Source organism: Giraffa tippelskirchi, chromosome 12, assembly GCF_054371585.1.
Source record: "Giraffa tippelskirchi isolate mGirTip1 chromosome 12, T2T-mGirTip1v1.2.pri, whole genome shotgun sequence".
Classification (NCBI taxonomy): domain Eukaryota; kingdom Metazoa; phylum Chordata; class Mammalia; order Artiodactyla; family Giraffidae; genus Giraffa; species Giraffa tippelskirchi.
The window spans coordinates 11,047,922-11,061,676 of record NC_137286.1 but is presented as its reverse complement, the minus strand read 5'-3'; the positions used below and the strand labels follow the sequence as shown (position 1 = coordinate 11,061,676).

The 13,755-nt window shown below is 46.3% G+C and overlaps 2 protein-coding genes across 15 annotated transcripts in view; one reads left to right on the top strand and one right to left on the bottom strand.

Moving 5' to 3' along the window:
- The window catches only part of DDX24 (DEAD-box helicase 24), a 23,154-nt gene extending 9,595 nt beyond the window's left edge, over positions 1 to 13,559 (bottom strand). The window contains exons 1-5 of one of the 2 annotated variants that reach the window (XM_081552173.1): positions 13,477 to 13,559; positions 11,439 to 12,155; positions 2,486 to 2,998; positions 1,273 to 1,426; positions 482 to 997 (exon numbers count right to left, since the gene is read on the bottom strand). In XM_081552173.1, coding sequence (XP_081408299.1) covers positions 482 to 997; positions 1,273 to 1,426; positions 2,486 to 2,998; positions 11,439 to 12,153 — 1,898 coding nt within the window. In that variant the 5' untranslated portion in view covers positions 12,154 to 12,155; positions 13,477 to 13,559. Of the gene's footprint in view, positions 1 to 481; positions 998 to 1,272; positions 1,427 to 2,485; positions 2,999 to 11,438; positions 12,159 to 13,476 lie in introns of both variants that reach the window. The other variant, XM_081552172.1, reaches the window with a different exon arrangement.
- The window catches only part of LOC145530608 (uncharacterized), a 30,883-nt gene continuing 18,803 nt past the window's right edge, over positions 1,676 to 13,755 (top strand). The window contains exons 1-3 of one of the 13 annotated variants that reach the window (XM_081552174.1): positions 2,504 to 3,046; positions 3,385 to 3,516; positions 12,838 to 13,026. In XM_081552174.1, coding sequence (XP_081408300.1) covers positions 3,489 to 3,516; positions 12,838 to 13,026 — 217 coding nt within the window. In that variant the 5' untranslated portion in view covers positions 2,504 to 3,046; positions 3,385 to 3,488. Of the gene's footprint in view, positions 1,877 to 2,503; positions 3,047 to 3,384; positions 3,517 to 12,595 lie in introns of those variants that run through there. The other 12 variants (XM_081552175.1, XM_081552176.1, XM_081552183.1 and 9 more) reach the window with 12 other exon arrangements.

Sequence of the window (13,755 nt, the reverse complement as noted above, 5' to 3'; positions counted from 1 at the left end):
TTCCTTACTTTCTTCCACTTTCTGCTCCAATCTCACCTTATGAGAAAAGCCTCCCAGACCACACACCCACAGTCTGCACAACTCCCTGTATAACTTTACTTCTTAGCACCTAGCACCCCTTGACATACTATATACTTACTTTTCCCTCCACATGGATGTGAACTCCCTGAGAGCAGGGACTCTGCATTACTATTCTATTACCAGGCCCTAGAACAGTAGCAGGTTCAAAACAAACACTCGATAATATGTACTGGATGATGTTTCTTAATGTATGTGTAGTCTGAGGAGAGTCAAAAACACCTGAGGTAGGTCTTAAAAATAAATGTACTAGATGAGAGCGAACCTGCCTCATGCTGTGCAGAATTTAAAAAAAAGGGTGGTGGGACTACCTTCTACTAATGAGGCTCCCAAGAGAGAAGGTAGCTTCCCACCCTCCTGGCAAGTGGACCCAATGGCCAGTCTGTGGACAGGCCTGACTTACTCCTCCAGATGGGCAAACTGCTCCAGGTTTCTCAGCCTCTGCTTCTGGTGCATGCAGGCATGCAGGGTCAGGGGCATGATATCCAGGACTTTGAGGAGTCCGGAGAGGCGCTTGATGCAGGAGATACTGTTGGCAAACACTAAGGTGCGGCCTGGATACTGCATCAGGAAGTAGTATAGATACAAGTCTTTCTCATCAGTCTCACAATGGATCTTGGTCTCTGTCAGTGTCTCTACCGTGGTCTCCTTTCTTGTGAGGTCGATGACCTTGGGCTTGCCCCTCATGCCAATCTTCTGCATGAGGAGGTCAAGTTTGGCAGTTTTGTCGATTTTCTTAGCGTGCTTCTTGTGAAGGATGCGGGCAGGAGCTTGATGGACCAGGGTCAGTGTGGCAGAAAAAACAAGGGTCTGTCTCTTTGGGTTGTACTGGGAATCACTGAGCATCTCTAGCAGCTGTGAGAGCTCAGCAAAGTGGCCTTTCTCAACCATCCGATCAGCCTCATCGATCACCAGGCACCTACAGGTCCAGACAGACGCGTGATCACTCGGTTAGTAGCAGGGAAAAGGATCACCACAGCATACTCTACCAGTGCTCCCCCCGCAAGACAAACACCACTTTCACCACCTCCACCAGGGCTGTCAACTAACCTCTCTCACACACGCTTGGTTTTCTAAAGGCCAAGTCTGGCTAGTAGCTAACGATGGCACTTTGTGACAGGGAGGAGGCACTGTGCCAGGTCACCTCAGGCCCACTTCAGAACAGGGGGTGGGGGAAAGGGGAGGTGCTCTCACCTGAGCTGCCGAAGGTTGCGCAAATGAGGGTGCTTTTCTTTAACTAGCTCCCACAGCCGGCCTGGAGTCGCGATCACAATCTCAGGCTGGCGGTTCAGCATCCTCTGCTGTTTCTGCGTGGACATTCCGCCAACCAGAATAGCGGTTTTAATGCCTACGGTTCACACAACACGAGGGACAGTGTTAGTCTGATTGCTTATTTCTTCCACCGCGGACACCGGCTCCCCCAGATTAGCAAAAGCTGCCAGTCAGCGGCACAGCTCCCCTCTCCAGGGGAGTGCTAAGAGCTGGCCTGGCTTGCTGATGCCGTTACTGGAGGGCTTATTGGGTCTGCTATGATCCAGGCCCGGCCTACTTCCCCAACCTCCTTTTTTTCTGCTCTTTCCCCTCACCCACACAGTAGGGCTGGATTTGAACCCAGGCAGGGTGCATCCAAGGCTCTGGAGAAACAGACCAGTGACATACTGCAGTGCTGGGAAAGACAGAACCAGCAGCCGTGACCCTTCTCCCGGGGGAGTTCCTGCCCGTCCCCCTCAACCCGCTTCACCTGCAGCTCCTCTAACGCCTAGTGTTCTCTTCTCCTGCCGGTGGAGGACTTCTCAAGGTATCCAGTGTGGGAGGAACAAAGAGGGTCATGCAGGCACAGTGCTTACAAGTGCCTCATACACATAGTAAGAGCTTGGTGAAGAATCGTTCCTTTTACTGTAAAATTGGAACCCCCACTATGCAGCCTTTCCCAAGGAATTCCCTGAGAAAATTAAGTGCTCATGCCCTAAGGCAGAAGTCAGCACACTTTTTTAACAGTCAACAGTTGTGGCCCTGTGGGCTAAATGGTCTCCGTCACAACTACTACCTCTAGTCCACTCTTCAGTGGTAGTGCATAAGTGGCCATAGACAATATGTAAATAGGTGTGGCAGCACTTTATTTACCAGAAAAAAAATACACAAACCACCCCCTAAACAGTGGTTTGCGAAACCCTGTCCCACGTATCCCCTGCATCCAGTGAGATAACCAACTGCTTATGCAGCTAGAACAGCTATGTGTTATCCTTGGGAGAATTAAGAATGTGTCACTCAAACAGTTTTCTGTTGGGCTTAATTCTCTGGCAAATCAAATTCCCCCTAGAACTTGGGAGGCATAGCTCATTCACCTCTGCCATCCCCACAACTGCAATCCTTTCAGGAAATATTTATTCAATGAATTAAATCTCACTTGTAAACTTGGCCACAGCATCGACGTGTTGTTTGACCTGAACGGCGAGCTCTCGAGTGGGAGTCAGAACCAGTCCAAGCAGAGGACGCTTCGGCGGTGCACTGCTGCCACCCAGTTCTTGTTTTAACTTTCCAGTCTGCTCTTCATCATGCTTTTCCACCTGGTCTTCTTCCTGTTTGGGGATGGGCTTCTCCCTGATCAGGGAAGAAGGTCCTTCACCAGCGTCAACATCATCATCACAGGAGGGCAGCCCTTGGTCTGGGAGGGCAGCTCCAGCCTTGGTTCTCGCCTGGCTGGATGGTGTTCCAGCCTTCGCTCCAACCTCACTGGGAAGTGCTTCACCCTCAATTCCAACCTCATCAGGCGAAGCTCCAGACGCAGTTTCAGCCTCATTACCCGTCTCCCCAGGTGGAGCTCCTGTGTTACTTAGAGCTGGGGTAGGCTTCTTCTTCACCTGCCACTGCAGCACTGCATGAATCATTGGAATGGCAAAGGCAAGAGTTTTCCCACTTCCTTAAAAGCAGAACAAGAAACAAACAAAAACAGTGTGAGTCAACAGAGGTACATACTCTTGCCTGAGGTTCTATTCTTTTTTTTTTTTTTTTAATTATTTGTTTATTTATTTGGCTGTGTCAGGTCTTAGTTGTGGCACGTGGCCTCCATAGTTGGGGCACTCACGCTCTCCGGTTGGGGCATGTAGGCCTAGTTGCTCAGTGGCATGTGGGATTTTAGTTTCCCCAACCAGGGATCGAACCCAAGCCCCTGCAGTGCAAGGCAGATTCTTAACCACTGGACCACTAGGGAAGTCCCATGAGGTTCTATTCTTTACTCGGAATAAGGGACCCTGAAATAGCCAAGTGCCACCCTGACCAATGCAAAGCTCCTTCCACCCTGCACAGGTATCCCAACTGCGCTGCACCGGAGGACACCCGTATAGTGAGGAACCTGAGGGAAAGTCTGACAGACCCCCCTGGGAGCTGAGGTCACCAGTAACTAACGACAAATGTCCAAACAACGAAACCTAAAGAGAGGCGAGTTGTGGGGTGTGTGTTTTGTTGCTGTTGTAGAGGAACATAAAACTGAAGGGTAAAAAACGGAAATCTGTATAATACGTTCCCAAAACGTTTCTTTGGTGAGGAAGGAGGGGGTGAAAGAAAGCCTTCTTAGTTTTCAAGGAAACTTTAAAGCTTTTGTCTATGCTTGAACATTTTCAAACTAGCCCTTGAACGTATACGGAGCCCATCTATGTGGTCAAAAACAAAATGAAACAAAATACCTCAGGCTGAGAATTTAAAGTGGTTCCAAAATTATAATGCCCCAAGCAGAAGCAAGTAAGTGATCTCTATATAAAGAAGTTTTTATCACAGGCCTCAAAAAACTCTCACAGATGATTTTTCAGAGTAAAATGAACTGCGTTCTTGCTTACAGTACCTTGCTCCTTAGAGCTGCCCATTTTCTGGGATGACTTCTACCACATATTTCAGGAAGAAAAATGTCAATTCTACACACACTCCTTCAGAAAACTGAAAAGAATACTTTCAGTCATTCTGAGGCCAATATTACTCTGATTTCAAAACCAAAGATATTACAAGAAAAGAAAACTATAAATATCCCATTAACAGAAATACAAAAATCATCAACAAAATTTTAGCAAATCAAATCCAACAAGGTATAAATGGAATAATATATTGCAACTAAATTCAGTTTATCACCAACAAATTGAAAATGAAAAAAGGATATATCTCAATATACGCAGAAAAGGCATTTAAAAAAAATACCACCACCATTCCTGGTAAGAATCTTTCTGCAAACTAGAAACCACGAGAATTTTCTCAACCTGATAGAAGCTAAATATGATAAACCTACTGCTAACATCATATTTAATGATGAAACACTGAACATTTTTCCCCAAATCAGGGACAAAGCAAAGGTGCCCACCATAACATTTCAATTCAAATTGTACTGGAGTTTTAGCCAGTGTGAGAAGAAAAAAGTGAACAAAAGGCATCCAGACCAGATGACATAATCATCTTTGTAGAAAATCCTATGTAAACTTCAGCAAACCAGTTAATCACACCAAGTTGCAGGATACAAGATCAATATAAATAAATGCGTATTTCTATTTACTAGCAACAGAAATAGGAAATTTTAAATTACTATTTACAAAAGCATCAAAAATATGAAATAGTTAAAGATAAAGCTAGTAGAAGTATATACACTGAAAACTACAAACACCCCTAAGAAAAAGTAAAGACCCAAAAAACATGGAGAGATATACTGCATTCATGGACTGGAAGATTCTAGACTGTTCAGAAGTCACATCCTCAGTTGGCTCAATAACCAATGCAATCCTAATCAGAATATTAGCTGGCTTTTTTGAAGAAACTGAAAAGCTGACTTTAAAATTCATATTGAAATGCAATGGGCCTCAGTTCAGTTCAGTTCAATCGCTCAGTAGTGTCCGACTCTTTACGACCCCGTGGACTGCAGCACAACAGGCTTCCCTGTCCATCACCAACTCCTGGAGCTTGCTCAAACTCATGTCCATTGAGTCAGTGATGCCATCCAACCATCTCATCCTCTGTCATCCCCTTCTCCTCCTGCCGTCAGTCTTTCCCAGTATCAGGGTCTTTTCCAGTGAGTCAGTTCTTCGCATCAGGTGGCCAAAGTATTGAAGTTTCAGCTTCAGCATCAGTCCTTCCAATGAATATTCAGGACTGGTTTCCTTTAGGATGGACTGGTTGGATCTCTGTGCGGTCCAAGGAACTCTCAAGAGTCTTCTCCAACACCACAGTTCAAAAGTATCAATTCTTTGGTGGTCAGCTTTCTTTATAGGCCAACTCTCACATCTATACATGACTACTGGGAAAACCACAGCTTTGACTAGATGGACCTTTGTTGGCAAAGTAATGTCTCTGCTTTTTAATATGCTATCTAGGTCGGTCATCATTTCCTTCCAAGGAGCAAGCGTTGCTTACTTTCATGGCTGCAGTCACCAGAACAGCCAAAATAACTTTCAAAAAGAACAAAGTTGGAGGACTCACACTACCTGACTTTAAGACTTAACTAAAGCTACACTATTCAACATTGTCAGGTGTTGGGAAAACAGTAAAGATAGACAAATGGGTCAATGGAAAAGAGAAGACTCCAGAAATAAACCCACACCTATATCGTCACAGATTTTCAAAAAAGATGTGAAGGCAATTTAGTGGAGAAAGAGTAGTTTTTCAACAAACAATGCTGGAGTAATTAGATATCCATACGCAAAACCAAATCTTTGATCCATATTTCTCACCACAAAACTACACAGGAAGGATCAGACCAAAACACAGAACCTAAAACTAGTAACACCTCCACAAGAAAATGTAGGAGAATATCTTTGTGATCTTGTGTTAGGCAAAAGATTCTCAGGAAAGCAAATCAGTAAAAGATCATTTAAACTTCACCAAAATAGTAACTCCTGCTCTTCAGAAGAGAACTAAAAGGTAAGGCACAAACTGGGGGAGAAAAATGCACATCATTTATCTGATAAAGGAGGTGTATCTAGAATATATAATGAATTCAGTAATAAAACCACAACCCAATTAAAACACAGGCAAAAGAACTAAGCAGGTTATCAGCAAAGATGATGACTTGGATGACAATTAGCACTCGAAAAGATGCTGCTTAACTAGTCACTTCAGAAATACCAATTAAAGCCACAAGGAAATAACACTAAAAATTTTAAAATCTAAATTAAATTAAAGACTGACCACACTAAGCATTGGCAAGGACATGGACCAATTCAAACTCATAAGTCGATGATTATGTAAAGTGGTACAATCACTTTGGAAAACTCCTAAAAAGTTACATTTACCAAGACCTAGCCATTCCACATCTAGGTATTCAGCCAACAAACCAAAGCATACATTCACACACAGACTGATATGCCAATATTTATGACAGTTTTACTTGTAAATGCCAAAAACTAGAAAGACCAGAACCATCCATCAACACAGATAAACAAACTGCACTATATCCATACAGTGGAATGCCACTTATCAATGCAGAGAAATGAACCACTGATTATTTGCAATAACATGGTTGAAACTCTAAGTATGCTGACTTAAAGCGCAGAGATTCTCCCTTCCCAAAATACATATCTGTAGGATCCATTTCAAAATTCCAGAAAATGCAAACTAATCTACAGTGATAAAAAGACTATCACATCATAGGTTACCTGGGGATGAACAAAGAGGGGACCAGGAAAGGCGGGATTATTAAGGGGCCTAAACATCTTTTGGGGGTGATGGATAAGTTCATTATCTGCATTGGCAGCAGTCTGTCTACAGCAGTTTGTCTCTGAGACTTGGACCTGTGGATCCACAGCACTCAAGAGACATAGCCTGAGAGGATCTGCGGTATAAACCCAAACGCCAATCTCCAGCCACAGTGGCTCATACCTGGCCTCTGCCTTCCAGGCCTCTCTGCACATACCCAAGTCCTGTAGCAGCACTGAATAGCACATAGATCTGGTCTAGAATCCAAGCACTACCGCTTTCGGGGGGCAGTTTTAGGGACACTATCTAGCCTCAGTGAGGCTGAGTTTCCTCTTCAGTAATATGGGAATAATAATGGCATCTATCTCCGAGTGGTTGTGAGAACTTCCATCAGTATGATGCATATAACACACTGCGTGATGTATTCTAAAGAAATGTTTTAATACTGTTACCTCCATTCCTCCTTCCTGGGGCTTCCTCCCTCTTCTATCTTTGTGATTTTTATATAGGACCTCACCTCGAGTTTCCTGACCACTCTTCCAGAAATCTAAGGCACAAAGTGTCTAGATGGTCTAGTTCTGAAACAGAGCAGGACCCAATAGTCCTTCCCCACCATATCCTCTGCCTGCCTTTTGTCTATGGAAAAACTTTAGCCAAACAATAAGTTTAACGAGAGAAGTGAGAAAATGCAGAAAAAAAGGAAAGCAGTCCAACCAGACTCAATAATAATAGTTTAGTCAATAAACATAGTTAAGATGGTTGGATGGCATCACTGACTCGATGGACATGGGTTTGGGTAGATTCCAGGAGTTGGCGATGGACAGAGAGGCCTGGCGTGCTGCAATTCATGGGGTCGCAAAGAGTCGGACACGACTGAGCGACTGAACTGAACTGAGGACCTTTAGTTCCTTCTCAAGGGCTATAGATAATATTCTGAGCCAGAGTCTGTGAGCTGTCTTGTAGATTCTGAAACCCCCACCAGGTGAAAGAAGCATGATGACCATACTGTAGCCATGACATTGTTGTTATTTAGTCACTAAGTTATGACCTACTTTTGCGACCCCATGGACTCTAGCCCCCCAGACTCCTCTGTCCATGGGATTTCCCAGGCAAAAATATTGGAAGTAGATTGCCATTTCCTTTTCCAGGGGATTTTCCCGACCCAGGGATCAAACCTGCATCTCCTGCACTGGTAGATGGAGTCTTTACACACTGAGCCACCAGGGAAGCCCATCAGTTCAGTTCAGTCGCTCAGTCGTATCCGACTCTTTGCGACCCCATGAATTGCAGCACGCCAGGCTTCCCTGTCCATCACCAACTCCCGGAGTTTACCCAAACCCATGTCCATCGAGTTAGTGATGCCATCCAACCATCTCATCCTCTGTCGTCCCCTTCTCCTCCTGCCCCCAATCCTTCCCAGCATTAGGGTCTTTTCCAATGAGTCAATTCTTCACATTAGGTGGCCAAAGTACTGGAGTTTCAGCTTCAACATCAGCCCTTCCAATGAACACCCAGGACTGATCTCCTTTAGGATGGACTGGTTGGATCTCCTTGCAGTCCAAGGGACTCTCAAGAGTCTTCTCCAACACCACAGTTCAAAAGCATCAATTCTTCGGCGCTCAGCTTTCTTCACCGTCCAACTCTCACATCCATACATGACCACTGGAAAAACCACAGCTTTGACTAGACGGACCTTTGTTGGCAAAGTAATGTCTCTGCTTTTAAATATGCTATCTAGGTTGGTCATAACCTTCCTTCCAAGGAGTAAGCGTCTTTTAATTTCATGGCTGCAATCACCATCAGCAGTGATTTTGGAGCCAAAAAAAATGAAGTCTGACACTGTTTCCCCATCTGTTTGCCATGAAGTGATGGGACCAGATGCCATGATCTTAGTTTTCTGAACGGTGAGCTTTAAGCCAGCTTTTTCACTCTCCTCTTTCACTTTCATCAAGAGGATCTTTAGTTCTTCTTTGCTTTCTGCCATAAGGGTGGTGTTATCTGCATATCTGAGGTTATTGATATTTCTCCCGGCAATCTTGATTCTACCTTGTGTTTCTTCCAGCCCAGCATTTCTCATGATGTACTCTGCATAGAAGTTAAATAAGCAGGGTGACAATATACAGCCTTGACTTACTCCTTTTCCTATTTGGAACCAGTCTGTTGTTCCATGTCCAGTTCTAACTGTTGCCTCCTGACCTGCATACAGGTTTCTCAAGAGGCAGGTCAGATGGTCTGGTATTCCCATCTCTTTCAGAATTTTCCACAGTTTATTGTGATCCACACAGTCAAAGGCTTTGGCATAGTCAATAAAGCAGAAATAGATGTTTTTCTGGAACTCTCTCGCTTTTTCGATGATCCAGCGGATATTGGCAATTTGATCTCTGGTTCCTCTGCCTTTTCTAAAACCAGCTTGAACATCGGGAAGTTCACGGTTAAACTGCCACATTTCTGAGAACTGGCCTCAAGAAAATGGAAACAGACAGACCTTGGAACTGAAATTAACTGTACTTAAAACAATCAAAATGAGGCTGGTCAGACCACCAATGACCAAGTTCAAGATGTCTGTCAGAGCTGACTGTGCTGTTTCTGCATGAAGCCCCCTCCCTCTGTCCATAAAAGTTCTTGCCCACTGGTTGTCATGGGGTCAAAATGAGGCTGGTCAGACCACCAACGACCAAGTTCAAGATGTCTGTCAGAGCTGACTGTGCTGCTTCTGCATGAAGCCCCCTCCCTCTGTCCATAGAAGTTCTTGCCCACTGGTTGTCATGGGGTGGCAGGGGGAGAGAGTGCCTTTGGACAGGAGTCTTCCCCCTCTCTCCATTGCTGGTATCCAAAATAAAGCCAACTTTCCTTTCCACCAACCTGGCCTCTTCACTGGCTTTTGAGGAGCGAGCAGCCACCCGTCTTTGGTTACAGTTCTATGCCATACAATACAGTAGCCACTAGCCACATACAACTACGAAGCACTTAAAATGCAGCTGCTCTAAACTGAGATGGGTGGCAAGCTCAAAATACACATCAGATTTTGAAAATAGTATAAAAATAACAACGTAAAATATCTAATCAATTTTACCTTAATTAATACTGAAATGTTATGTAATGGTTAAATATATTGTTAAATTTAATCCTCACTTTTTAAAAAAACCTTTTTTAATATGGCTCCTAGGGAATTTCAAATTACACTTGCGGCTTGCTTAACATATGTATTTCTAATGGTTACTGTTGGTCAAGCTGGACTAATAGTTTCAGGTCTGTTTGCTCCTTCCCGCCATCAGCAGTTTAGTCTCCCAGGGTGAGTCAACCTATCATTGCTTCACAAAGCCGTAGATGGCCCAGGGTATGAGGGATCTTTAAACAATGCCTAGTTTCAACAGTCGGAGAAGGCAATGGCACCCAACTCCAGTACTCTTGCCTGGAAAATCCCATGGATGGAGGAGCCTGGTAGGCTACAGTCCACGGGGTCGCTAAGAGTCGGACACGACTGAGCGACTTCACTTTCACTTTTCCCTTTCATGCACTGGAGAAGGAAATGGCAACCCACTCCAATATTCTTGCCTGGAGAATCCTAGGGACACCGGAGCCTGGTGAGCTGCCGTCCATGGCGTCGCACAGTCGGACACGACTGAAGCCACTTAGCAGGAGCAGCAGCAGCAGTTTCAACAGTGCCCAAATTTGCCTACAAAATCTACCCAATGGTTATCACACTAAAAACCTTCGAATGCCAATAAACCCACCAACTCCCAATGCAGCCCTTTTTATCTGTAGACAACTCTTGAGAATTAGGCACTTCTTTATACTAACGAAGATCTACCTCTCCAGAGGGCTGATCTTAGTCCCACTTTACCCCCCAGTCATACAGAAAAGGCTCAAGAATTGGAAAAAACTACCATTTACAGATCACTTGGGCTTCCCCGGTGGCTCAGCTGGTAAAGAATTTGCCTGCAATGAGGGAGACCTGGGTTTGATCCCTGGGTTGGGAAGATCCCTTGGAGAAGGGAAAGGCTACCCACTTCAGTACTCTGGCCTGGAGAATTCCATGGACTGTATATAGTCCATGGGGTTGCAAGGAGCAGGACACGACTGAGTGACTTTCACTTTCACAGATTACTTATAACGTACTGTGTAAATTTTAGTTTGCTATTGTTTTCTGTTAGCAGTTTACTATTGTGTAAATGTATAAATTTAGTAAGCATTTACACTTAACCCACATAGCAAAAAGGGCTTCCCTTGTGGCTCAGTGGTAAAGAATTCACCTGCAATATAGGAGATCCAGGTTCAATCCCTAGGTTGGGAAGATTCCCTGGAGAAGAGAATGGCTATGCGCTCTAGTATTTTTGCCTGAAGAATCCCATGTACAGAAAAGCCTGGAGGGCTACAGTCCATGGGGTTGCAGAGAGTCAGACAGAACTGAACAACTAAGCACAGCACACAGCAAAAAAGAGATGTAGCTACTGAAGTTATCTACCTCCATTTGATAATGCAGGGCTCAGAGAAATAAAGTGAGCTGCGTAGGGCACCAATCAGGAAGCGACCTATTTCAACCCAGAGCTAGCCGACTTCTTAAAGTCTTCATGCAGCAGTGCTTTTGTGGTCATGTTCCCAACACTCCCCAGCCTCCCAACCATCCAGCCTGTTAGTGGCCACAAGCTCAATCTAGAAGCAATCTCGCCCTGGCCAGATAAGAATGCCCTTACCTGTCTCAGCAGCCCCAAGGATGTCCAGTTTGTCACGAATGGCAGGTGCCAAGGTCAGCGCTTGGATTGGTGTGGGGGCAGAGAAGCCTAGAAAGCTGAGTGCTCGGAGAACCGGCTTGGGTACAAACAGATCCTTCCAAGCTGATATGTCTGCTTTATGATCACGCATTTCAGGCATCCACGTCTTTGCTTTTTTGGGCACCTTTGGAGAGGTACCCTGGGAAGGCCCTGATTTTTTTTTCCCTTTCTTTTTCTTCTTTTTTGGTACAGTCTGGGCTAGGCTTTCTGATGCCATCTCTGCTACCTCTGGATCAGGACAAATTGTGCCCTCTCCCTGGGGCGCTTGCTCAGAATCTTTGACCTCAAATGCTTTCTGGGCACTGGTTCCTTCAGTTACCACATCTTTACTCTTCTTCAACTTCATCTTTTTCTTTGAGGAGCTAGGCTCTCCTTCCTCTTCTCCTTCTAAAACAGCCTGTGCCTTTCTCTTCTTGGGCTCTTCCTTTGAGAAGAGACTGGAGGAACTCTTGGCAGGGGAGACCAACCGATAATCTGTCAGTTCCTCAAAACACACCAAGTCATCCATCTGTCCATCTGCAAACATATTTGGGTCTATCTTCACCTCTTTCCATTTTCCCACAACTTTGATTCCCTTCTTCTGAAATCTGCCACAGTTTGTTGGCTTCGGCTTCGATTTTTTCTCTTTCAACTTCATGGCTGCTGAAAAGGAGAGATATGTTTCATTAGATTGGCAACTGAGAAGCAGAGGGTTCTGAGGCAACAAATAATTTCTAAGCAGCTATCAGGTCTTACAAAAAAGTAAGGACACAAAGATGGCTCAAACGCCAATGCTGCCAGCTGGAGATCACAGAAGAGAAGAAATGTACCCAAGAGCATGCAGCTAGGCCTACAACAGAGAGGACACAGGAGGTGTAGCAAAGACAGACGAGCTATATCTAGTTTGGATTTCAGACTCAATACCTACTGCCTGGGTGCCCTCAGTAGGTCCTGCTCAATCCTCTCTGAACCTCAGAGTTTTCATATTTTAAAAAGGTGGGAGGGATTTACCTGCTAAATCACAAAATGTTCTATGCAACAAGTAAACTCACCTAAAGCGTGGAGGGTGAAGCCTACCACACCCAAGCCATTCTGAAGTCAGAATAAGAATCTAAGAGGGGGTCGCTGGAGGGTGCGTGAGGGGGTCGGCTCTACTGAGTGCACAGAGCTTTCTTCCCTCTCAAATCTTACCCCAAGGGGTCAAATGCCTGTGTCACCACTCTGGCTGTTGCCAAGTGACTTAAAACCCAGCCAGCTGTAATCATTACATTTTAACTAATTTAAAAAACACTGATGCACAACTCGTTTGACTGGAACTTGATCCACGTTCTCCCTTTTTCAGAAAGGCAGAGAAAAATCATAGCATCTGTGGAAAGAACAAAGGGAGACCTAGGTTCAAATTCTGACGCGCCACTGGTCAGCTCTGGGTCTGGGGTAGCCGTTATTAATCTCCACGAGCCTCAGTTCCTCGTCTGGAAAATGGGGATGAGAGAGCCTGCGGCTCCTTGGATGGTCACGCCAAGACGAAAAGGTGACGCACGTTCAGAACCGCTTCGCATCGCGCCCCGTGGGCAAAGCACCGCGCAGGGAAGGCCCACCCCCGCCCCGCATCCGCGACGCCGCGGTCACAGACAACCCTCACCAACGCGGGGGAGGCGTGAGGGGCAGGCACAAGCGGGGCGAGGACGCGGAATGTGACTCGCAGGGTAAGCGGGGGTGGGGGTGGGGGTCCCTCCTTATGGCGCCCAGCCCGGCGCCGGCGCTTCGCCTCAGGCTCGAACAGGCGCACCAAGCGGAGAAGCCGACCAGCCGAGCCCTGACGTCGGCTCGGCTGGTTCGGAGGCCCTAAAAGGGGCCGCCAGGGAAGGGTCGGCCAGGGCACTTGACAAGGCCGGCGGCCACCCACCTCTGGTCCCGAGAATCCTAGGGCCTGGAGAAGCCCGCGGTGAGAGCCCGCGCCCAGCCCCGCTCCGGCACTCACCGCGAGGCTAGCCTGCCGCAGCCACCTCAGACGCCCACTCAACGCCTACAAACACGCAGCACCGGCGTGCCCCGGCAGCGTCCGCCGCAGTTCCGGGGCGGGGCTTGCACCCAGGCACGCGTGCGCGCAGCGAAGGAAGTCCCGCCCCCATTCTAGACGCCGCACTTGATTCGCTGCGGCGCGGCTGACTGCGGGCGCGCGCGCGGGCGCGGGCGCGGGGACGCGAATTGGGCTGCGCTTGTAGGTCCTCCTCCAGGGCGTAGGGAGCAAGCGCGACAG